Source organism: Heliangelus exortis, chromosome 4 (assembly GCF_036169615.1).
Source record: "Heliangelus exortis chromosome 4, bHelExo1.hap1, whole genome shotgun sequence".
Classification (NCBI taxonomy): Eukaryota; Metazoa; Chordata; class Aves; order Apodiformes; family Trochilidae; genus Heliangelus; species Heliangelus exortis.
The window spans coordinates 43,401,094-43,424,644 of record NC_092425.1 but is presented as its reverse complement, the minus strand read 5'-3'; the positions used below and the strand labels follow the sequence as shown (position 1 = coordinate 43,424,644).

The 23,551-nt window shown below is 41.5% G+C and overlaps 1 protein-coding gene across 2 annotated transcripts in view; it reads right to left on the bottom strand.

The window, feature by feature from the left end:
- MTHFD2L (methylenetetrahydrofolate dehydrogenase (NADP+ dependent) 2 like) overlaps nt 1–22,775 on the bottom strand; it is a 30,966-nt gene extending 8,191 nt beyond the window's left edge. Inside the window, exons 1-7 of one of the 2 annotated variants that reach the window (XM_071744203.1) lie at nt 22,583–22,775; nt 18,170–18,354; nt 16,804–16,926; nt 13,030–13,194; nt 12,222–12,329; nt 6,673–6,765; nt 1,351–1,476 (exon numbers count right to left, since the gene is read on the bottom strand). In XM_071744203.1, coding sequence (XP_071600304.1) covers nt 1,351–1,476; nt 6,673–6,765; nt 12,222–12,329; nt 13,030–13,194; nt 16,804–16,926; nt 18,170–18,354; nt 22,583–22,719 — 937 coding nt within the window. In that variant the 5' untranslated portion in view covers nt 22,720–22,775. The remainder of the gene's footprint in view (nt 1–1,350; nt 1,477–6,672; nt 6,766–12,221; nt 12,330–13,029; nt 13,195–16,803; nt 16,927–18,169; nt 18,355–22,582) is intronic. The other variant, XM_071744205.1, reaches the window with a different exon arrangement.
- Nucleotides 22,776–23,551: the final 776 nt, after the last annotated feature.

The following is a 23,551-nucleotide window of genomic DNA, read 5'->3' as shown; positions in this document are numbered from 1 at the left end:
CATCCCACAGCAGACATGACGAGACATATACACTGCAATGCTGAAACTCTGAATCATGGCCCTGCCATTGAATCTACACTTGTATTACATTCAGAAGGTCTCACAGTTAAAGAAAAACAAACAAAAAGGCTACAATCTCATGTTTCTCAAAGTTACAGCTTTTCCCTTCTCACACCTGCTAAAGCAAACTAAATAATAATGATAATTCTCTGTACTTTAGTGCAGTTCTGAACACAGAAAATATCACCTTTTACTTGTGATCATACAGGCAGGATAACAGAACAAAAAGCTTCAGGTTGTATCCTAAAGGTCTTTTTCTACTGGACCTTTGTTGTACACACACAGTTACACATCTCCAAACACATGCTCAGACAATGGCTTAGCTACACTCCTGCAGGTAATTTCATTGACTTTAGCAGACAGGTATCACATATGGTGAGTGAAAGAAGCAGGAACTAAGGGAGTGATGTAATTACAAATACATACAGCTGGCTGGAAACATTTTGAATATAATTAAGCTTTGAGACATTATGCCAGCCAAGATGTTAATAACTGTGAAAAAAAACCCTGTGGGTGATTTTCATACTTATCAAAATAAGGAACTCGAGCCATTAATAATGTGGGCAAATGCTGTCTAAGCTTCCCACACTCAACTCTGCCAATAAGCTTTAATTTTCAACTGCAACAATCCTGCTATTCCAGTCTGGAACTCCTCCAGAGCAGAGATATTTAATCAGGTTACATTGTGAACTTGCTCTGCAAGACATTAAGCGTTAAAAGATCAATATGTAACACCAATTTTTATCCCATAGGCTTGCCTGGACCAAGATTTTCAACAGTTTAAGACGAACCCAAGTTAAACCTTAGCATAAAAGATACTTTTAAAGCAGAAGTTATCATTTCACACAAGCACAAAGTGAGAGCATAAAAGGAGGCTTTAGAAGCTGTGAAAAAATACTATTTGCTATGAATAGTGGGAGATACTATACTTGTGAAAAAGCAGAAACTGTTTTCATTGCTTACCATTGCAACACTTCACAGACTCATAAGGGACTGAAAAACCTGGAGACAAGCACCTTCTGCCACCACACTGCCCTAAGAGCTCATCCCAATCTCTTAAACATTGTTGGTATGCATAATTAAACATAACATTTTCTCTCCTATATAACACACCACTTCTTAAGAGCATATATATGGACATATAGTTTGCATTCTTATTTATATAAATAAATTAGAAATAGATTGCTGCAAGTGCTGATTTGAGACAGTGGCTATTCTAAGTATCTATAATGGATGTATCCCACAAACCTCAATATATTTATCCAAGTTGATATAAAGTGTTTCACTGACCTTCAAAGTCCACATCCCCAACTAATTTGGTCTTTCCTGTAAGAGGATCGTGGATATGGTTGATGCCTACATCAATCACAGCTGCACCTTCTTTGACCATATCAGTTGTAATCAACTTTGGGATACCTGGAATCATCAAGGGATATTTGATTAACACAGCCAGGTAGTCTGGGGTCACTGGTTTCACACTGTATCAAGGGGGTGCATGCACATGTATCTCTGCACAAAACTTAAGATAATTCTTTCACTTGAATTCTTCTTGATACATCTCACAATGGAAACAACTATTCCTGCTTCCTACAGTTTGTATTTATAAGATTATATTTGTTGACTCTGGCTAAATATTTTCAGCTAAACCTGCAACCATCATAAACTTGATCTCAATGAAGGAAATACTTGCTGGCTTCTGGAAGGAAGTCCCTTTCAGAGCTTTTCCAAAGTAAAGCTGGGTGATAAAGGTGCTCTGCAAGCCACAAGAAACTGTTAGCATCACAGGAGGTGTGCTGATCCAGACTTGTGAGCTCCTGAAGCAAGCTGTGTATCTTACCTCCACAGCATTTTCTTGATTTGTTGCTTTCAGATCTGTGTTACTCTTGTCATGTTTAGTGAAGCACTCCCCCCAGTTACTGAACTAATGAACATGAACTGCATGAAATACCACTGCTACAAAATAAAAATGCTCTCATGGTGAGAGAATGACCTCTCCTGCCATCTTGTTTTTGACTCCCATCATTTATAAGCAACAGACTGACAACAAGAAAAATAAAATGGCCACTCAGATTTAGTCATAATGAACAGCATCAGCTCAAGCAGTAGGAGAGAAGCAACTGCCTTCCAAGTAAAACTTTCTCTGCTTCATCCTCTTATAAGTGAGCAAGAAAAACACCCCAAGTGGAAAACCAGTTGGGTTATTGTATCCAGGTAAGAGGGTCCAGTGGTACTTTACAAAAACTGAGAGCATGGGTAGAGGGAATACCAGAAGAGCCAGGGGCTTGTTTATAATGTCACTAGTGCAATGGTAGAGAACACTTATCATTTAGCAGTGACACAAGGTACAGATGATACAAAGCTGGAAAAAACTTTGAAGACATTATTTTAGATTTCAAGTACCACTGGGGGGAATAAAAAAAAAAAAAGAGCAATGCATCAAAAATAATTTGACATTCAACAGAAAGGCAGCAAGGACACCATGTTTACATACAAATAATTAACCTTCCCAAAGGCCAGACCACAAACAACTGGTTGGGCAGTAAGTTTTCATTAAAAGAATTTGGGATTAGATCACCTGAACACAGGCACCATCACGCTACTGGGAGACACACACAGGAGCCCTAATTGCTTCAACACATGACAGCAGCTGGGATGCCAAGTTGCCACTGTGGGTGCCAGACTTCTCTGAGCTCTCTGCTCACATCTCTACACAACAGCAACAACAATAAGGATTACAAGGAACCTGCAAGGAGTTCACCTTTTAGAGCTCATGACAGCCTCCAAGGATACTTTGGCACAAAAAGAGGAACTGCTTTTTCTTTCCAAGTCCATGATCAATACGACACAAAACAATAAACTTAAGCTTGTTTCCCTTGCTGCACTCTCCAGAAATTTTTAACCACAAGAATAGAGCAAGTAGTCTGAGAATATGGAAGTCTCTGTCACTGGAGGTCTGCAAAAGCAAACTGAACCAGTAGATACAAAATGACACTTTTGGTGCCCTAGTGTGGAGCAGATGGGCTTTCAAAAGACCATTCTCACCCTGTTTTTCTACCATTTCCACATGGACATGGCAAAGGGGAACCAGGAAGACCTCCTACATTCAAAGGTTCTCATGAGAAGACAAAGCTGTGTCTCTTGTGATCCTTACAAAATGAGCCACTGAAACTTAGCAAACACCATCACCAAAACTGGTTTCAAGAGTGAAGGATGGGAGCCTGAAACAGCAGTAATCTTTTCCCTGTATTCACTTTAAAAGACCTCTTATCTTTTCTTCCTATCATGCAACCTTGAGCTCTGAGTGACAGGAAATTCCACCAACTTTAAAACCCCACTCACTTTGCTTCTTGCACCAGTTCTGTTCTGCAAGGAACGTTCATCCCAACAGCAGATTAACTCCAAAGTGGACGACCAAGCTCCCCTTCTCCCCACCAAAGCAGCTTTTCCTCAGGTGGACAAAAAATGGAAAAGAAAGCCAATCCACATAGTTCAAGAGGATAGTTTTATTGGAGGCAAGTGCTGGTGTACAAGGGCTTTGGCTTCATGTCAAGTGCTGGATGACAGCCAGCTCATCATTTAGATACAGGCACTACAAGAACCTTTTTTGTTTGCCATTTCTCACTCCCCCATAGGACACAAGCTTGAAACTCTGCTTCTAATGTTGAGCAAGCCAAGACCTCAAATTCTTTCCTATGCCAGTTGATAACATCTGGCTGCATCTACTTCATCACACTCTTGTGCAATCAGTTGCAAGCTGGCTGGTAATTGGATAATGCCTCAGCCTTATGGGGGTAAATGATCTGTGTGTGATAGGGATGGAAGCATATTAACGGAAGCTGCACAGTTACACCCTTTGTAAAATGGTTTGATAATAGGCCAAATACTTAATAGCAACAAATAAACTAACCCCCAAACCAAATGAGCAGATTTATTTATTTAAGCCTACTTTACATACCAAGTGGGAAGAGATAAGCATTACAGAAGCTATTCCTAAAATGCACTGGCTGAAGAATATAAGAAAAAGCTTTGACTGGTAATTTTTGTAAAAAAATTATTAATCATGTTTTAGACAAAGAGAAAACAAAGCCCTAACCCAGATTAGGTACTAGGACTGTAAAATAGCCAATTGCTGAGAAAGCTAACCAGCCACTCTCTGAATAGAAGTGTCTGACAACCCCACAATTCCTATAGCAGAGCACCACAGATCCTGTTCTGAGGGACAGCACAAGTAGTCCCAGAAGAACTTCAGCTGGTATTTGGCACCTCTGTTCCTCTGCTTCAGTACCCCCTCTCCAGACCTGGTGGGCAGGTGAGTCTTCCCTCTCAAGGCAGACTGAAAAGCCAAGCTAGCAGAAGGCTGACTAGTCAAAGGCTGCCTGCAGCCACCCTGGAGGTGCTGGGGGGGCTACATTAGCACCACAGGTAAAGCTGCATTTAATTCTTCTACAAGGGGTCTGAGCTGATGGTAAAGCCAACAGCCCCTGTGGGATGTCTGCATGGGCAGGGACAGAGGGCAAAGATCAGAAAGGCTACAGCAGGATGCAAAGTACTGGGTGTGCTTAGTAGGAAACACCACACTTTGACTAGAAATGCAGAAGCTGAGTGGTATTGAAAGAGTTCAAAAGCTCCACCTGGAAGCAGACACAGATTTTTAGGGAGGGGTAGGCTGGGCAGGGGCAGCATTGTTGGAACTTATGATGCAAGGAGTTGGGAGGGAACAAGAGGGAAGCAATAAACTGCAGGGATAGTTACAATCAAAATAGGCAGAAAAACCAGGGCCCCAAGGCTGGGGGCAAACAAGAGACAAGATATGAAGGTGGGTATTCTCAGAGTCAGGAATGAAAACAGAATCACATGATTTGAAGCACTACAAAAGCCATGAATGCAAGTGACAAAAAACTCCTCAGAGACAGAGCACCCTGTCAGAATTAATGGACACACTGTGACAAGTCACCACACCAGGAGCCAGAAAGCAGCCATCTCTTCTGAAGTATTCCATGGGAAGAGGAAAAGGAGAACAGGAACCTTGCTCTTCTCTGCAGACACACAGAAAAAGCCATTTCCTATTTGCATGTCTTGCACAGTGCCCTATGACAGCAGTTGCTTATATTTGGCAGGGTAGAAGTCACCTTTTTTTTAACACTCACTGGACAGGTCACACATTTCCAGGGTATGTGTGATCCCAAAGGCTCAACATACACAGTTCTCAAGTAACAAGAGGAACCTTGGAGAGATTCCACCTTTCTAAAAGTGTCATCTTCCCCAGAGCACCCACTGGGGCCGGGCTGCACACTGTTTGCACAACCCGACCCGGGAGGTTTTTCATCACTCCAAATGTATCTCATGTTGTGTCATGAGTGATGTATCATGCTCTTGTTACAAATGACATGAGGAAAACAATGTGAAGAACAAACACAGCTGAATTGCTACTGAACCGCTTAACTCCAAGCCTAACTGATGACAAACTATGTCCAGCATAAAAATCAGAAGTGATGAGCTCACTGGAAGCAGTGAATGTGGAGCATTAGTTACCAGGTTATTTCCAGGTAGCACACACATTCCTGTGAGTTCTGCTCAGGCCCACAGCTGAGTAAACACCTGTGAGACAACCCAGCTGCTGCTTGTTTCTGAACTGGCATGAGAAAGAGTTAGTGCAGTTAAGTCCCAAAGCAAGAGGAAGTGATGAGCTCCTGAGAGGTACCTATCTGCCTTCATCTAGAAAATAACACTGGTGAAGAGAATGATGAAGAGGGAGGAAGGAAGGAGAAGAGACACAATCCTCATGTAATCTTCCCAAATGGTACAAGAACAGGAGGATACCATGAGAACTCAGAGGACACAGAATTTTGCCATGGTTTTTAGGAAGGTGAACTGTGTTGTTTTTTTAAAAATTAATTCATTTTTCGATTTATAATACCCATAAACAAAAAACAGAGCTTGCTCAGAAGTAGAGTTCTGCTTGTTTCTTTGTTCTAGACTAATCAAACTACAAGTGTTTCTCAAAACATTGCTTTAAGATTATAGAAACTGATCTTTGAGGCCTCTTCCTCTAGGTAATTTCTATTCTCTTCCTCTTTACATGATAACTGTGAAAGAAAAAAATAAAATAAAAATTCAGCCATTAGTAACAAATGCCACCAAAACTACCAGTTAATTTGGCAAGGCTGCCCTTAATTGTAACAGCAAGGGAATGATACCATTGTTTTATGAATGCAGCCTCCAGCTGATTTAAAGAAACCCTCCTATCAAAATTTAAATGACTCATGATTTTTGCACTGCAGAGAGAATGTTTTAATTTACATAATTATACCTGTATAAACTATGCACTGACTGGTTCCCAATCTCGAGTTCACTCTAAAGTCTCCCTAAGGGAAAGGTGTCACATGTGACTAGAAACAGTTTATGAGTCTGCAAATGTGAAGGGCAAGAACAAAGAGCCAATCACTTGCTCTTCTTACAACAAGAAATCCTACCTACTGCAACACCCTCAGCAAGCACCAGCACCAGTTATTTGGTGAAATGTGAAATAGTTAGCAGTGCCACCAGCATAGGCACCAAAGTCTCCTTTTAGGTTTTAAGTGTTGTGGTTGGAGCATTAACAACTCGTATTACCTGCAGCTACTATAACGATGTCAGCGAGTTGGGTATGGATCTTGAGCTGCTCTTTGGGTGTGTATCTGTGAGTAATGGTCACTGTAGCATCACCTGAAATGCAAGAGGTTATTGATTAATTGTCACATACGTAACATCTGCAGGGCATTCACTCCCAGGTGCAAATTACCTACTTTGGTACATTAACAACAGTACAGACTATTATCAGATTTATCTTGGGATGCATAATTTATTTCAGAAGAGGCAGAACACTCACAACATTTGCTGTTCATTTACAGAAAAATATTTATTCTTAAAAATTCTCACAAGATGAAATAATTTATAAACTGTGGATTACTCATTCATCAGCTTCTTTATGTTTAGTGAAATTATGCAGAGCAAACCCAGCATGGAACCCAGTGTCTACCTCATCAAGCACAATGTGTATAGTGTGCCATAACATTTAGTTGTCTGCAACAAACTAAAGCTGTAAGGACAAGACCACCCTTGTCCTCAACCATCTTTGTCATTCATCTGTCCTGAAGCTCCCCAGATGCCTCCACTGATACGTGGTTGTACAGACAAGAAAGCAGAGCAGAGCCTTCCCTGTGCATGTGACAACTTCATAACAGCATTTCCCTCAACTCCAAGCTTAGTTTTAGCCAGTGTTTTTGACCTATGTTGAGTGGTCAAGGAATAACTGTTAATTCAAGTTCAGTGAAGTGCACACTCTCATACTGGTGTTCCCACAACTGATTATCTGGACAACAAAAGATGACAACTCAGACTCTTTGTAGGGTCTGACTGTGTAGAGCATGAGTCTAGTAGCTACAACAAGGAGGACACTCTTGGGCCAAGGGTCTTTGCTTGGAAACCCTGCTGACAATAACAGAATGCAATGGTCAGACAGCAACTCTCTCAAGCAGAGCACTGTCCAATTTCATCAAGGAGAGGCAGTCTGGAATATACGTGTGGAACACAATTAAGAGTAGTGTTCTACTGTAAAGCTGGATTTACAAAATTCCAATCAGTTGGATCCAAGACTGTTTATGACCATAACCACCTAAGGAATCAATGCATCCAATGCATATATAATTCCCCACCCTTAAAACGTTCCAAGCCTTCATTTTAGGCAGCTCAAATATAGCAGGAATGGAAAAGACTGGGCAACAAGGTGCTCAGATGTTTGCAGTTGTCCCACCATCTCTTGTCTCTTGATAAAACAAAAACAGCTGAACCTTCACACCAGAGCAGGAAGTGTTTGAAGTTATCACAAATAGAAGCACACATCCTCTTGGGCAAACTCAAAAGACCTGGGCCTGCTCCTGCATGTATGCACATTTCTTGGCAAGAAGCTACACATGAACCCTTCTAGTAAAACATGAAAAAACATGTGCTGTCTGCCAGAGATACTGAGAAGAGACCCATCCACACAATACCAACTGTCACAGGGATAAGGACTGAAGTCTGATACTGCACCCAGCAGCAAGCACGGTGATCCCTCAAGGGCAGCCCAAAAAACCCAGCAGCAAAACAAAGCTATCAAAGGAGACTCATCCCAATACTGTCCCTGTCAACTATTCATACCACACAGAGTTCAGGTGTTAGATCCTCTCATCTCTACCTTCTACTCATCACAGACTCCAAGGTCATGTTGTTAACCATTAAGCTAAAAGTTTCTGTGACTTCAGATGTTAGCACCACATCTGCTTCCTCTGGAATGTGTCTGACTGATCTAATCTGTACCTCTTGTCTCATTAACTCTCTTCCTCAAGCATTTCATCTTCAACCTGTCTGTGATCTGACTTCTCTGCTCTTTCTCCTCATCTTTGATCCCTTTTCTCCATTAGTCTCTGCAGTGCATTGTCTCCTCAAAGAGAATGAGATCAAGACATATTCAGATAAGAAGAGAAAAATACAGATGTGCACAAGTAACTCCATGAAATAAGGTGAGCTGCCAGAATTTAGAAGTCTCTCACCAATGAGAACTGAAGTGCATCGAGAGCTGGGACAGCTAATTGCCTCCAACACATCTCTGTTGTAACCCTTCTTGAGAGCCATATCCCAGCTGCATATCAAGATTCCTGCAGCTTATTTCCTTGAATACCTTTGGGGTAGTGAAACAACAACACACAGACAAAACAACTGGAACAGGACTGAAGTGTCACTCCTCAGTGATACTCCTCATTTTGCTAACCTGAAGCAGCGTGGCTCCAGCTGCTGACTCCTGGCTACACTGGCCATGTCCATACTGTCTGTCCATACTGTCTGTCCATACTGTCTGTCCATACTCAAGTGAGCAGCACACAGACTGTATAGTCAGAGTTTTCCTTCTTCAGAGGCCTCATTCTCCAAATAAGTATTAGTACCAAAGCACTTCACCCCCTGCTGAAGAACTACACCTATTCTTTGACATGATACACTTTATTTTTCTGGGGTAATGCTCTACCAATCCCACTAAAACTTAGGGATTCTCTGAAGGGACATCCTTCACACAGGAAAGGCAAATAGATTTGTCCCTGTGTTCTGGAAAAGAAGTCTTGAATGAAAAAATATTTTCTGATACCTATTTTAAGCAGAAGGCTGTCTTGTCCAAAATCACAATAATTAATTCCAAAATTATATATGAGATTCTTTTGATCTCTTATCTTGTACTCAGCAGAGAGGCTGAGAAAAACCAACTGATAATATGCTAAATTAATCAGTTAATTAAGAAATAAAATTAGTGTTATTTTCCCATCAAAATTCTAGTAAGCAATGTCTGTAGTCAGCTCCTGAAATTAAGTAACTGTTCTCACTACCGAAAAGGAAAGGAAAAAAACAGAAAGAAGTGGGAGAGTGAGGGGGAAGAGGGCTAAGGGGAAAAAAAAAAAAAAAAAAAAGCCCCTACCTTCAGAATAGCAGTCCAGAAGCTTACAGACACCTCAGAAAGGGTAGGTTTTCCATTTATTTGTGATCATGCCAAAACAGAAAATTAACAACTATTTTTATACTGCTACTTCTGCTGAAAGAAGAGGAATATATTTAGCAATTAAGATTCTGTGAGTTACTGCTGAGTCAATTCACTGGCTTATAAAACAGAGATAGTCTCTTGACCTGCCTACACAAGACAATTTGGTTTTAAGTGTTCACATAGTTTTCTGATCTGATCAGATATTGCCACCTGCAGGACATTGTAGTTTGTACATTAAAAACATCACTGATTAAGACAGACCCCAGCTTTTCAGTTTTGTTCATAATCTGTAAAATAACAACAGCTAAAACCTGTAACAATACCAAACACACACTTTGCATTGCTTCTCAATAAAAAGGATTTAATCAAATCAGTTCAATTGCTAATAAAACCCTGACTGATAACCTGAGGAAGTTCTTCTCTAGCACTTTGTAGGGCCTGTCTGGTCCCCATCCCACTGAATAATAATAAAGAACAAAAAAGCTCCCACTTCATTTGTAGAACGTGTTAAAATTGTTCTAGACATATGCTTAAGAGGAAAGCCCACTTTTGTTTGGTAAAAAGTAAAATTAGCACCTCTGACATATTACACTCCAAAAGACATTTCACTTAGAAACTGAACACACTTACTAAAGCTCCCTCACCTTGTACACTGACAGGCGTGTCTGATCACAACACAGATTTTGCCCTGCTCTTAGCACTAAGCTAACTGGTAAAAAGACTTACTCCATTTATTTTCATTAGGTTTACGTTTCCAATCATTCCTTTAGCACCACCTCCTTGATTTCACTATACTTTAGCTTCATGCATACTCTTTCACTGTCTCAGCTTTGTCCCAGCTGCCTTCAGTTTCTTCTTTGCCACCACACAACCAGAAACTCCCACAGCCACCACTGAGCCTGCCTTCCTTTGCACGTGCCATCCAGGCTGGCCTCGTGTTCAGCAGAAACACAGAAGAAAGGTAATGCACAAGTCAAGGACAGCCCAATCTAAGTCAGAAATGGTAACTGTACCTGACTACCCCAAAGGTATTTATTGAGAAAGGAAATACAAATTTTCCTTTGTTTTCTCAATGCCAGCTGCTTTATACTGTCTACGACCACCTGCTAGGAAGGAAAGCTAGAAAAAACTACTTTAAAAAGACCCTTTTTTTTTCAGAATAAGCAAAGGTAACTTCAACGAGTTAACTTTTCTATATCTAGAGTCCAGTGTCACTGTTGGTAAGGGAATATGTAAATGTTTTCCTGTCCCTACACAGAATACTTAGCCTACATGACATCAGTGCCAGTAAATAGGGCTGCCAGTCAAGTAAAGGCTATCTCTGCACTCAGAGCACAACAACCTTCACAGGCCAACAAACCAGCAGATCAGACCCCCAGAACATGTCACGCTACCAGGCAGTCAAGTAACAGCTACAAATCAGGATGCAAGTGAACCAAACAGAGCCATGGCTTAACCTAACTCCAAAGCTGCAAGATGCAAGACACTACTTAGTTACAGCTAAAAAACCCAACCCTGCAACTACTGTGGCTTTTGTAACTAGATGCTGAAAGAATCACAGGTCACGAAGTCTCTTTGTTTCCAGCTGACAAACATGTAAGTAGTTAGCAAGGCAACTCTATGCTGTATAAAGGCTGTTTCACACACCAAGCTGCACTGCCAGGAACACACATAACCCAACGTGTGCAGCAAATGGCAAAAATGCTGCTGATTTTCATGGGAATGGGGATGAGACCAGAACTATGCACCAGTGGTAATTACAATTCAAACACTGAGAGAAGTTTCAAATAGCAACTTTCCCACAGAGGCTCAATGGAAAAACCAACTCTATGATTAGTAAGAAGCTTTTAGTGTTTTATTATATTAATAACAGATTTCAGTCCACTCATATTAAATAAGCCTGGGATTAAACATTCATGTTTACCTCATTTGTGCACACCACCTTGGCAGTTTCTAACATCAAAATGAAGTTGCAAAAGGGCAGTATTATATTTAAATTACATTTGTTTTTCTTGCTCCAGCACAATTACAGCAGCACATGCATGCTTCTGTAATTAGAATTACTTAAAAATATTTCCATTACAACCCCAATTTCCAGAGGGATATGAACCATAATGCAGAAAAATCCCCCAGGCTAACATGTATCATAGAGCTCCCATTGAAAAGTTACACTGTTGGTCATTTGGATATTTTCATAATAACCACCTAAATAACACAGCTCAACACAAGGATCATGGCATATTTATGTATATATATGTATATGTGTGTATGTGAATATAGATGCATGCACACGTCTGTGTATGAAAAACTTGAAATTAATCTTACACAAGCATGAGGATATGGCATACAGCTATAGTACTCTGTATAAACATCTCATGAACCTCTCTGCAGCTGGCAGCAGGCATTATCCTCAACATTTAGTGCTAACCATGTTTAAACAGGAGTTGTTTCAAAATGATGCCATTACACCAGATAAAGCTGAGTCTAGAAACTGCTTTCTTGACAACAGGCCAGGAAATACATTACCAATTTTTTTTCCTTTGCACTCATTGCAAACATTGCACAAGAGACAAAATCTCTCTATTTATCTGAATTAAAACAACATTCATGGACTTACCTCCAGGCCTTTCATGCTCTCCATCAGTATGTAAAAGCATTGAAATAGGCATTCCAACATTCTTAGATCTTCCAGCTACAACAACATTTTTTCCAAATGTCTGTATTCCTTATAGGAGGAAAAAAAAAGTTTTCTGCTACTTTGATAAAAAAAAACCCTTCTCCCTAATCCCTAAGATATAATTGTCTGCTGTTGCAGACTGCTGACATCAACATGACTTGAAAATGCACAAGGCTGAACTTGAGGGATGAATCCACAAAACAACTTTCAGCTTTCACCTTGAAGAAACCAAACTGCCAACTCATTCTGGCTATCTGAATCATACTCTGGAGGAATTTAATTTCTGTTCTCTGACCACAAGGGAAATGGAAGTTTCTATGTCTACCAATAACAACTTGTATATTATGACAACTTTTGAATGCACATGCATTATTTTCCCCTTCTAGTACTGAACTAAATATTCCCATTTTTGTTCTTTGTTCTTCCCTTTCCCCCACAAGAACTTGTGTATTCAACATCCACTCTGATAAATAATCAGGACAGCAGTAACATAGAATGTCCCTTGCAGCACTATAATATACAGAAAAGTAAATTTACCACTGTTTTGTAAAGTACTCTACATGGACTACTGTCTACACCTCATCAAATAGTAATAGATCTCATCTACTTGGCACCCCCGTATTATTTAGATTAATCCTGTAAATGTTTGTTCTTCATCCAGCCCAATGTGTGTAGATAACTGACACCGACACCCAACCTGATTCATTTTTTGAGAAGGGAGGAGTTTGAGTGCAGCTGAGCTTCGTACCTGTGCGTTTGATGATTTCCCAGACAGCAGCAGCAGTGGCAGGGATTACAGAAGGCTGATCCAGACACAGCCGCCCGATGTTCATGATGTGAAACCCATCCACATCCTTCTCAGGAGCGATAGCGTTACAGACGGATCGTTCATCGATGTGATCTAGGAAACACACTCCTGTCACATGAGAGCTGCTTCCACTTGTCAGGAGTCATCACTGCCATTGGAATCCTTCCACAGAGAAGCACACAAGTCTGCTCTAGCTAGGGTGGTTATTGTTATTCATTATGAATAATCTACACTCCCCCTCTAAAGGTCGAAATCACGACTTCACCTTTTAAAGTCCTCTACTGAAAGCTAAACGATACAGTTTGTGCCCCTGCTAATAAACATATTCAGACAAAATATAACAGGCTGATACTCAGCAGAGAATGATAACTTAGTAGCTATAAAAATAAAGGCTTAAGCAAGACACCTCAGAGTTGCTTGTGCATTCTAAGCTGTACTTAGGCATACTGTGTTTTCTCATTATAAGGAGCTAGCTAATTCAAAGACACCCATGTTTACTTAAAACGTGGAAATCTGTCAGAAGACTTAATAAAAAAACCTAGAGTTAAACAAGACTGTTATGATTTACTATTTAGTTCTCAATTTTCTCATGAGAGGAAGTTTCCTTCTGAGTCCCAGTTAGAAAAGCTTGTGGAAATTAAGATATTCAGAACATTGCTGAAAGAGTCTCCTAGAAGTCAAACTAGCCTACTTCAGATTGAACATAACCATAACTTTGTTTTATGACAACTTGGGGAATAAAAAAATAAACCAAACAATGAAGAAATAAAGTTGAAGTAACCAATTAAACAGTTTTTGCAAAAGAAAATTTCTTAACCTTAGGCAAGTTGGTTGTTCACCAAAGACTTGGCAGCCCTTCTTTTCCTTGTGATTGGGCTAGGCCACAACACTACTCTGACAAACACCTCCTCACTGCTCTCTTCAGATTCCAGACACAGACATGGTAATTCATATGTTTATGTAAAAGGAAAAAAATAATAATCATGCTTTACTTGGATTCTTTTTTTTCTCCTACTCAAAGCCGATTTGCAGAATTTCAAAAACGGGCACAGCATTGGGAAGAAACCCAGCTGCAGAGCTGGGGACAAGCAGGCTGACAGGGGCCTGTGACCAGACGGAGTGGGACACCTTCCCTTCTGCACCAGAGACACTTCTGAAACATCATCTTGGGCGGGCCATGCCCAAACAAACAAACCAATTTAAACTATACAAGCAGTTACTATGTTACATAATGAGAAGATTTTATTTGCCTCAAGAAATGTGTTTTCCTGGCTTGTTTCCAGTTGGCCCCAGATGGCTTCATTTATTTTCAAAGGAACAAACTATTTTCTTAGTTCTGTTACAGTCAGTGTCCTAGAACATGCTTAGTCTTCTCTCAACTGATACTCATACAAACTTCTGTGCTGTTGCTCCAAGCTACTCTCCATGGCCCAGTTCTCTGCACTCATGCTTTCACTTCTTAACCAAACTTGAAAGACAACACTGGCCATCCCTTGCCCAGCTGCTCTGACAAGCACACAGAGAAACCCTGATTTACACAATAAACAACGTGTGCCTCTGATGCTGACATGCAAAAAATACAGACTGCTTTCCCAAAGGGAAGACTGGTGAAAATAAAAACTCAGCCAGTAGAGATTTGCAAACATACCCCATGGATCAAGAAACATGGACAAGGAAGAAAGAGGAAGCTGTTCAGCAGCAGCAACAATGAGCTCCCTGGAAATAATTTGGAGAAGCTGTATAGACACAGCTTGGATTTTAACATCCAGTTCCAGCACAGCAGGCCACATGTGGGCAGGCACACTCTGTCACAACAGAGGGATATTGGGTTTGTACTCATTTGTCTCATACTTCTTTGCTGCTTACAGCCAAGAAACAGATTTTCATATTCTGTCTCAAATAAATATCTAACATTTCACAGCCATCTTTCAGGTAACTTTAAAAAGACACAGGAAACTCTGCACAAAACCTATAGAACACTAGAGGTTTCCCTCGGGTAAACGTGACAATCCTAAAAGTTATGTTGTTCCAGCTCAAAAAAGTGAAAGAGAACAAAGCTATTTTCTGCTTCTATTTTTATCCCAATGTTGATTACAAGCCACACCTCTGTGTGGTTTACTGCAAAAAAAACCCTCTGTGGGGTTTACTAACCCCATACAACAACTTCAACTCTGAAATCAGCAGCCTCCACTGTTAAAAGTTTTCACAGGTTCTAGGCTTTGTCTCCTTCCATTACAATGCAAATCAAAAGAATTTTGGAAAGCTAACAGCTTTCTGCCCTTTCATTTCTGAAGTTCCTTCAGGAAAAAAAAAAATAACTCAGTTATCAGTTGTATCCAATATCTATCATGGAAAGAACTTCTTGGACATTTTCAGTCCATAACTTGCATATTTAACTTTACAGACAATGCAATATGGGAAGAGTTTTTAAATGCACTCTGTTTCCAGTCTTCAGTTTCTTGTTGTACTATGTATTGATGAGGACAGAGAGCTCAAGAGCAGACTGTAATGACCTGATCTCCTCCACACAGAAAAAATGCATTTCTGTAAGAAGCAGGTAACAATTTTACTGACTACCCACACAAGTAAGACAAGTGACACGACACCTTCCATTTCTGGGGAACACAACAGTGGATTTTGAGTGCAGTGGATCAGTGTATACTTTGCTACATGCTTCAGACAAAAGCTGTCCATCCCTAGGCTGTCACTGCTCCATCTTTTGCATGAGTTTACACTATCGAAATGAAAATGCTACACTACCTGTTTGCCCTAGTCTGTTCTTAGAGGGAGAGATGCTTCATCAAGGTAAACCGACCACATTCCATCACCTCCCAGAGCTCCTTCCTTGGTGTCCTTACTTGCGTTGTACTTCCACCTTGTGGCCAACTTCTTTCACCAAGTGTCAGGTTTCATTCATCTAACACAAAGCACTGAACTTTCTCATGAGGAACGCTGATGTTCCTGGGAATACAAAGCAGCTCTTCCTCTGGAACACTCAGCACCTGCCCCAGTATTTGCTCTGAAATAAAAGCAGCTACAACTGTCTGAACGTGAAGATCAAGACTAGGAATAAGAGTGAGAATTAAGAGCTTACCTAGAAACAAAGCTTCAAAAAGATAAAACTGCAAGCTTTATCACTGCCAAGGGATATTTTAGTAAGACTATTACACATTAGAAGAGGAGAAATAAAACCCTAGAATACAGTAGAACCTACTGGAACATTACCACAAAGTTCACCAGGAATATTATGGACAGTATAGAAAATAAGTATTTAAGGCAAAACTTGGAATCATTCTCTGGAAACCATAACTTGGCATGATGCAGAGGATGGAAATATGGCAGAGGTCTGGGAGCACAAGGTGAAATAATGCAAAGTATTAAAAGCAAAACCAAACCAAAATGTGTGGGTGGAGGTAAATTTCTTGAAATAAGACTGACTGAGCCTCAAAAAAAGGCAAGGTTGACAATAAATGATTCTCACAATTTAACTTGCTTTTCTGTTTAAAAAAAAAAAAGCCTCCAGGTTTATGTTATTATTATGTTACTATTTCTTGTTATGCAACAAGAAATTTAACACCACAATAATCCTTCATTATGCATTTCCTTTTTCAAGAGCTTCATATGTCACTAAGATGCACTTGCTATCCAAAATTGTACAACTCTATCCTGTTACATTGACTGTATCTGAGGAGTGAGACAAAAGATGTCACCTACCTGGGAGAGGTAGCTGAACTAATAAACCACTAACTGCTGGATCCTTGTTGAGTTTTGCAGTCATATCTAAGAGTTCTTCCTGAGAAATATCTTTAGGCCTCAGTATGATCTCACTAGAAATGCCTGATAAAAAACAAAAACAGACAACATATTAGTATCAGGCCATTTATCTACTGACAGGTTAGTTATTTCGTCTAAAAACCCATCTGATGCTTAAGTGATCTCTTAACCATGGAGGACTGGCTAAAAATTCTGCTTTTGCTGTCTTGATATCTAGAAATGCAGAAAGGACAAGTACAATCTTACAATGAAACAAACAGAAAAGAAAAATCAAATCTATAGTTGGACACAGTAACTCCAAAATTATACAAATATTAGATATTTGAAAAATAAAGCATGTAATTCTTCTATAAACATGCTCGAGAATTACAACTAAAACTGAACAGATAATGCTACACTAGCAATACTGGCACTTGAATAATTTTTCTACTCTGTAAGACAAAACTTCTTATTGGAAATGAAAATTTTTCAAGTTACTTTATAAGATGGCAGTTTCACTCATAGAAACATTGAAGTTCAGTTCAGGCTACAGTACTCATTCATTTAGAGGAGAGACTGTAACAACTGGGCTTTGCTCTGTTAATCTGATAATCAGTCACTCAGCTTTACTGTTTGATTTCTTTATCTCTGAAATTTTGCCCTTCACATTCAGAGCTGTCAGTAGCTGTGACAGATATTCCATCAGGCACAGCAGATGCACATAGTATTAAGAGATCAACGACATTATGATGAAAAAGGCTCTTCTGAATATATCCCATGACACTGGTTACTTCATCACTGTTTTCATCAATTCCAGGATAATAGTAGGGCTTTCTCCTCCAGTTGGAGGTAGGCTGAAAATCCACACATAAAAGGAATCTAACAGCTACAGATAGCAAGCTCTTAAGCAAATATGACACATTCAAAGATAATCCAAGCGTCTTCAGAAACAACTAAAAACTGCCATAATTGCTCTGATTATCTTTAGTCACTGGGCCTCTCAAAGCCAGTTAAGACATTTAAATGCCAAAAACTTGCCCAACATTCTCCATTAGTTTCCAGTTTCTAACAGTAAGGGTGCAAACTGTTTCCTAACAACAGTTTAAGACACAGAACTGAACTTGCAGCTACCATTAATGTGCCATTAAAACTGCTTTCCTCACATGGCTTTCCAACTTCCTTTCTTAGGTTCATCAGAGAAGATGAGGAAGAAAACGGCAAAATTGAATAAAGATCTACAGGGCATTCCCCCCTCATCTTGTTTTTTATTTTTAACTAGTAATATCTTGTACTTAACAAACCATTATTTATATTGTGTATCACATACCTACAGCTGCTGCTGCTTTTATCTTGTTTCTGACATAGATATGACTAGCTGGATTGTCTCCTACTAATATGACAGTGAGATGAGGTCTCTTGTTACCAAAGGATATCCATGATTCTACATCCCTTTGAACTTCTTTCAAAACTTGTTTAGCAAGTTTTGTCCCTGAGATAATGGTTGCTTCATCACTATAAAGACAAAAAGATAGACAATATTTAGGTCTAAAATGTCATGAACAAGACACTTAAGTGTGTGATCTACTACATTAAATACTAGCACATGCTTTGATCAATTAATTTGCTAGTATTTCAAATATTAATTGAAAAACAGTAACACAGTCCCAATCCACCCAGGGAAAGAAGTGTTTCCCCACTCTCTTATTTGAAGAGCAAGAATGTGTTACCAGGGCATACAGAAGAGGAACTCATCTGCCACACCCCACCTTCCCAACACGTGGAGCCAGCCAGGCTGAACATAGCTATGAACCCCTGCATTTGGCAGCAGAACATGACAACATCCTTGTGCCCTGGCTTTCAGGAATTTTTACACAACTCCCTTCCCAAGTTCCTTTAAAAAATTCATTTGACATGGGATTGTTCACACTATTATTTTGCTCAAGCCTCAGTGATACTATTTCTTATCTTTCTTAGGACTTGAATCGTTTAAGCCAGTGGTGACTAGTTCAAGAGCTTCTGTCACACTGTCCCCCCTTGAGTCCTTTCAAGTCCCTGTCCTTCCAGTAACCTCCCCCTGAGGTTATCACATCTGCCCCACATTATCAAATCTGATGATGGGAGAAAAAAGTAAACACTAACCTATCTGTAAAAATGCAGGAAAATAACACCAACTCCCCAAAAGTGGAACAACCAAGACAGACACCAAGTTAAAGTTACTAGTAGACAAGTCCCCTCCTCTCCTAATCAGTCTTGATGATTTAACTCAGCTGGTCATCATTACAGAAACAAAACACACTGTTCTTCCTATCAAGGATTTTAATAAATCACCAGAATAATCACCTAATGTTTGGCTACTTGGACTTCTGTTGCATGAACTTTGCTTGACACCTAAAATAAGCAAAGCGTGCAATGGTATTTTACCTCCATTTTCTGAGAAGACAGCAGTATCTAATGCTTAATTATTAATTCTAGTGGGTTTATAATTTCATCTAGAACCGTAAGACAAGGTTACAAATTCAGTCTATCATGGACACGTGTACTACTTACTGTGTAACATAAGTGTGATTTTAGTTCCAAAGAAAAGCCTCCATAGGAATTAAAAAAAAAAGCCACCAAAAGCCTAGTAGATTAAAAAATGTTTGATAAGGTAATAAAAATTATAAAAGTGGACACAGAGCAGTAATCTTTTCCTTTGCCTGAACATCCAGAACTACAACATTTCAACACTCTGCAAAAACACATGCTTGAAGCTTTAATGATTGCCTCCACACAAACACATTTATTGATGCTCAGTCTATGTTGGCTTAGTTTGCCATGATGAAAGATCACAGTCAGTTGCAAAAACAATGTAGTGTTCTGGTTTTATACTAAAATTGGACGGGTTTTCAAAATGCTTCAAGTCTAATCGGGGGGGGGGGGGGGGGGGGGGGGGGGGGAGTTTCTATGCCATGTTCTGGGGGTGAACGAGACCTAAAACAACATACAGGAAAAGCAAAACCACCATGGTTTCTGAAATGGTCTACAGCTTTACACTGAAATGGTCCACAGCTTTACACTGAAATGGTCCACAGCTTTACACTGAAATGGTCCAGCTTTACACTGAAATGGTCCACAGCTTTACACTGAAATGGTCCACAGCTTTACACTGAAATGGTCTACAGCTTTACACTGAAATGGTCCAGCTTTACACTGAAATGGTCCACAGCTTTACACTGAAATGGTCCACAGCTTTACACTGAAATGGTCCACAGCTTTACACTGAAATGGTCCACAGCTTTACACTGAAATGGTCCACAGCTTTACACTGAAATGGTCCAGCTTTACACTGAAATGGTCCAGCTTTACACTGAAATGGTCTACAGCTTTACACTGAAATGGTCCAGCTTTACACTGAAATGGTCCAGCTTTACACTGAAATGGTCTACAGCTTTACACTGAAATGGTCCAGCTTTACACTGAAATGGTCCACAGCTTTACACTGAAATGGTCCAGCTTTACACTGAAATGGTCCACAGCTTTACACTGAAATGGTCCAGCTTTACACTGAAATGGTCCAGCTTTACACTGAAATGGTCTACAGCTTTACACTGAAATGGTCCAGCTTTACACTGAAATGGTCCAGCTTTACACTGAAATGGTCTACAGCTTTACACTGAAATGGTCCAGCTTTACACTGAAATGGTCCACAGCTTTACACTGAAATGGTCCAGCTTTACACTGAAATGGTCCAGCTTTACACTGAAATGGTCTACAGCTTTACACTCTTTCTCTACTACAAGAAACTAAACGACTGAATGTATACACGTAAAACACAATATTATTGTTTTGCTATAAGATGTATATTTGTCTGTTTACCAGCATACTCAAAGGTGAGACATGTTTAATAGTTCAAGACATGGGCAAAACATTTAAAAGCCCTCAGATACCACATTTATTCAGAGAAACCTGCTTAAGCTTTAAAGACATGTAGATGGTAGAATATTAAGGATTTTAAAATATTACCTAGCAGCATATGGAAGAAATTAATAGTGTTGACTCTAAGATGGAAAAAAAAATCCTAGAAGTATGAACTAACTGCTAGGAGCACCACTCCACCATAATACAGCTCATCTGTTCCTTGAAAATAACTCTTCACTTAAATAAGATCATATCTGGAAAGAACCCCAAACCAACAAACAAACAAAAAAACCCCACAGCTACTTACACTTTTTAAATGCATCCAAAACAGTTTTCTTGCTATTACCTAGAAAGTTACTGGAAGAAACTTGTTTAAATGCTAGTGGCTAAGCAGCAGAATCCACTCCTGGGTTTAGATGCAAAAGGAGAGAAATCAGGTGGCAATGCACTATCATTTACCAACCCCAATGGAGAAATGCCTGTTTCTCCTCCTTCCAAGATTATCCTCTGCCCTTCACAATTCCAGAATTACCTTCCCAAAAGAAAGAACACAATTGCACTAACGTCATTTTTTAATGTAAAATAGCCAAGGTATTTTTAAGAAGTATATTTCATCAAGACCATACTTTCTACTATGTAATTATCATTTATTGCTACCACATCTGGGTTTACTCAGCTACCATTAAAGCTTTGAGCATTTCTCCAGCTGCAACACATAACGTGATGAGAGCTCATCAGGGAAAGATGAAGCAGCAGCACACACAGACACACCTGCTGCACAAAGTGCACTTAAAGTCAGTTCACTTTCCAATTCTAACAACCTGAGCAACTTGCTTGAGTGCAACAAAAGTCACCTTGAAAACACTTGTGACCTCTGGCATTCAACTCTTATTTGTTTTCTCTGGATCAATCCACAAAGCAAAGACAACACCTGCAGTCTAACCCACTCAGGACCTGCTGAACTGAGCAAACTTTCAGATCCGTGTTTAAGACAACCCCAGGATAAGTTAAAAGGCTGACAAGCAAGAGCTGGAAGACCCTGGCCAGCTGCAGTGCTATGTGAGACACTGCATGACCACACGGGTTTTATTTATTTATAGCATTATTTAATTTTTAACATTCTTATTTGTTTTTTCTAAGAATAAAGGAGCACCACAGCATCGCACCAGAGCAAGATGCAATGGGATGGGCTATTACCATCACACGTCCCTTCAGACCGATGTTTTTATTCTTTAGCAAAGATCAAAATAGAATCATAGGATGCCAGGGACCTAGCAGGGACCTCAAGGATCGTTTGGCTCAACCTGTCTAGAGCAGAAATACTCGCCTACAAGTTCTCAGGGAAAATAATAATCGATGCCAGACAATTAATACAGCCATTCTGTAATTAATAAGTAAAAAATAAGTAATTCTGTAACAGGCTCTTTAAACAAAGGTTTAACTGGCTGATTCCCCTCGGGGAGGAGGCGGGCAGGCAGGCCACACCGCAAGGGCTCCCCCATTTTAGGGCACCCTGTAAATCCCCAACAGATCCACATCGCCGGTGCCGCAGCCCTCCCTCCTTCCCAACCCCCGGTACCTCTGCCGGACACAGCGAACCCCCAATTTCTGTGCAGAACTGGCACTCAGGAGGCGAACAACGAGCCCCGGCCCCCCCGCTCCCCGCTCCGCTCGCCTCAGGCTCCTGGCGCTCGCGCTCCCCGCACAGCGCGACCGTTAAACGGCTGCGGCGCGCGCGGCGGCCCCGCGTTCCTCAGAGCCGCTCCCCGCGGCACCGGCAAGAGGAGGAGGAGGGAGGGAGGAGTGGAACGAGGATGAAGATGCCCCGAGGGGTGCGGCGTACCTGGCAGCGCTGCGAGGGGAGCTGCTGGTGCTACAGGCGGCCCGTGGAGCCGGTAGCGAGAGGGCTCGCCATCGCCTCAGCGGCGCCAAGCCCGGGCGCAGCACGGAGGAGGACGACGAGAAGGCGGCTGCCGCCATGACGGTCCCGACGGACGGAAGCGGCGCCGCAACCAAGCGACGAGGGGAGGAGCCACGGCAAGTAACGGGGCCGGGGCCGGGCTGGGCGGGGCCGGGCGGGACCGGGCGGGGCGGGGCGGGGCGGGCGGGGCGGGCTGCGCTGCGCTGCGCTGCGCTGCGCTACTGAGGGGCGGGCGGAGCTGCCTGGTGCCGTGACAGGATCAACGGGCTTGAGGGGCGAGGCGAATGCACCGCCCGGCAAAATTGAACGAGCGACGGTAGAGCCGCCGGTGAAGGCACCTCTGTAGGCAGGCTATCGCCCCGGTGGTGGCCCGGGGCTGGCAAACCCTTCCCGGGGCTGGCAAACCCTGCGGGTTTGTGTGCTGAGAGGGCGAGCGGCACAGCCCTTATCCCCCCCTCCCCACCCCTCCAGGCTGTGCTTCGGGGCATTGTGACAGGAACTTCTGCAGACGGTGGTGCAAAAAACACTCCTCATTTGCAGCCCGTACAGACTCCCCTTCCCGCCCAAATGCGGTACGTGTACAGCCCGCACCGATTCAGATCTACACAGAGAAGCACTGGTGCCCCTCGTAATTCTCAGCAGCACCCTCGGGTGTTCTCAGGGGGCGCCCGGTGAACTTTCTTGCAGGTCACTTCTCAATGCTTTTTCTGTCACGTTTTAGGGCCACCCCGGGCTTGCGGTGCCGTGCGGGACGTGGCCGCGGGGAGGCACTCTGTCCCCGCGGGACTCTCCTCACGCACGGCCCGCCCGCAGCTTCCTCAGAGCGCAGCTTGGGAAGCCGGAGCTCTGTGTAAATGCCGTGAAGAGCCTTCCTGATGGCCTGAGCTACCT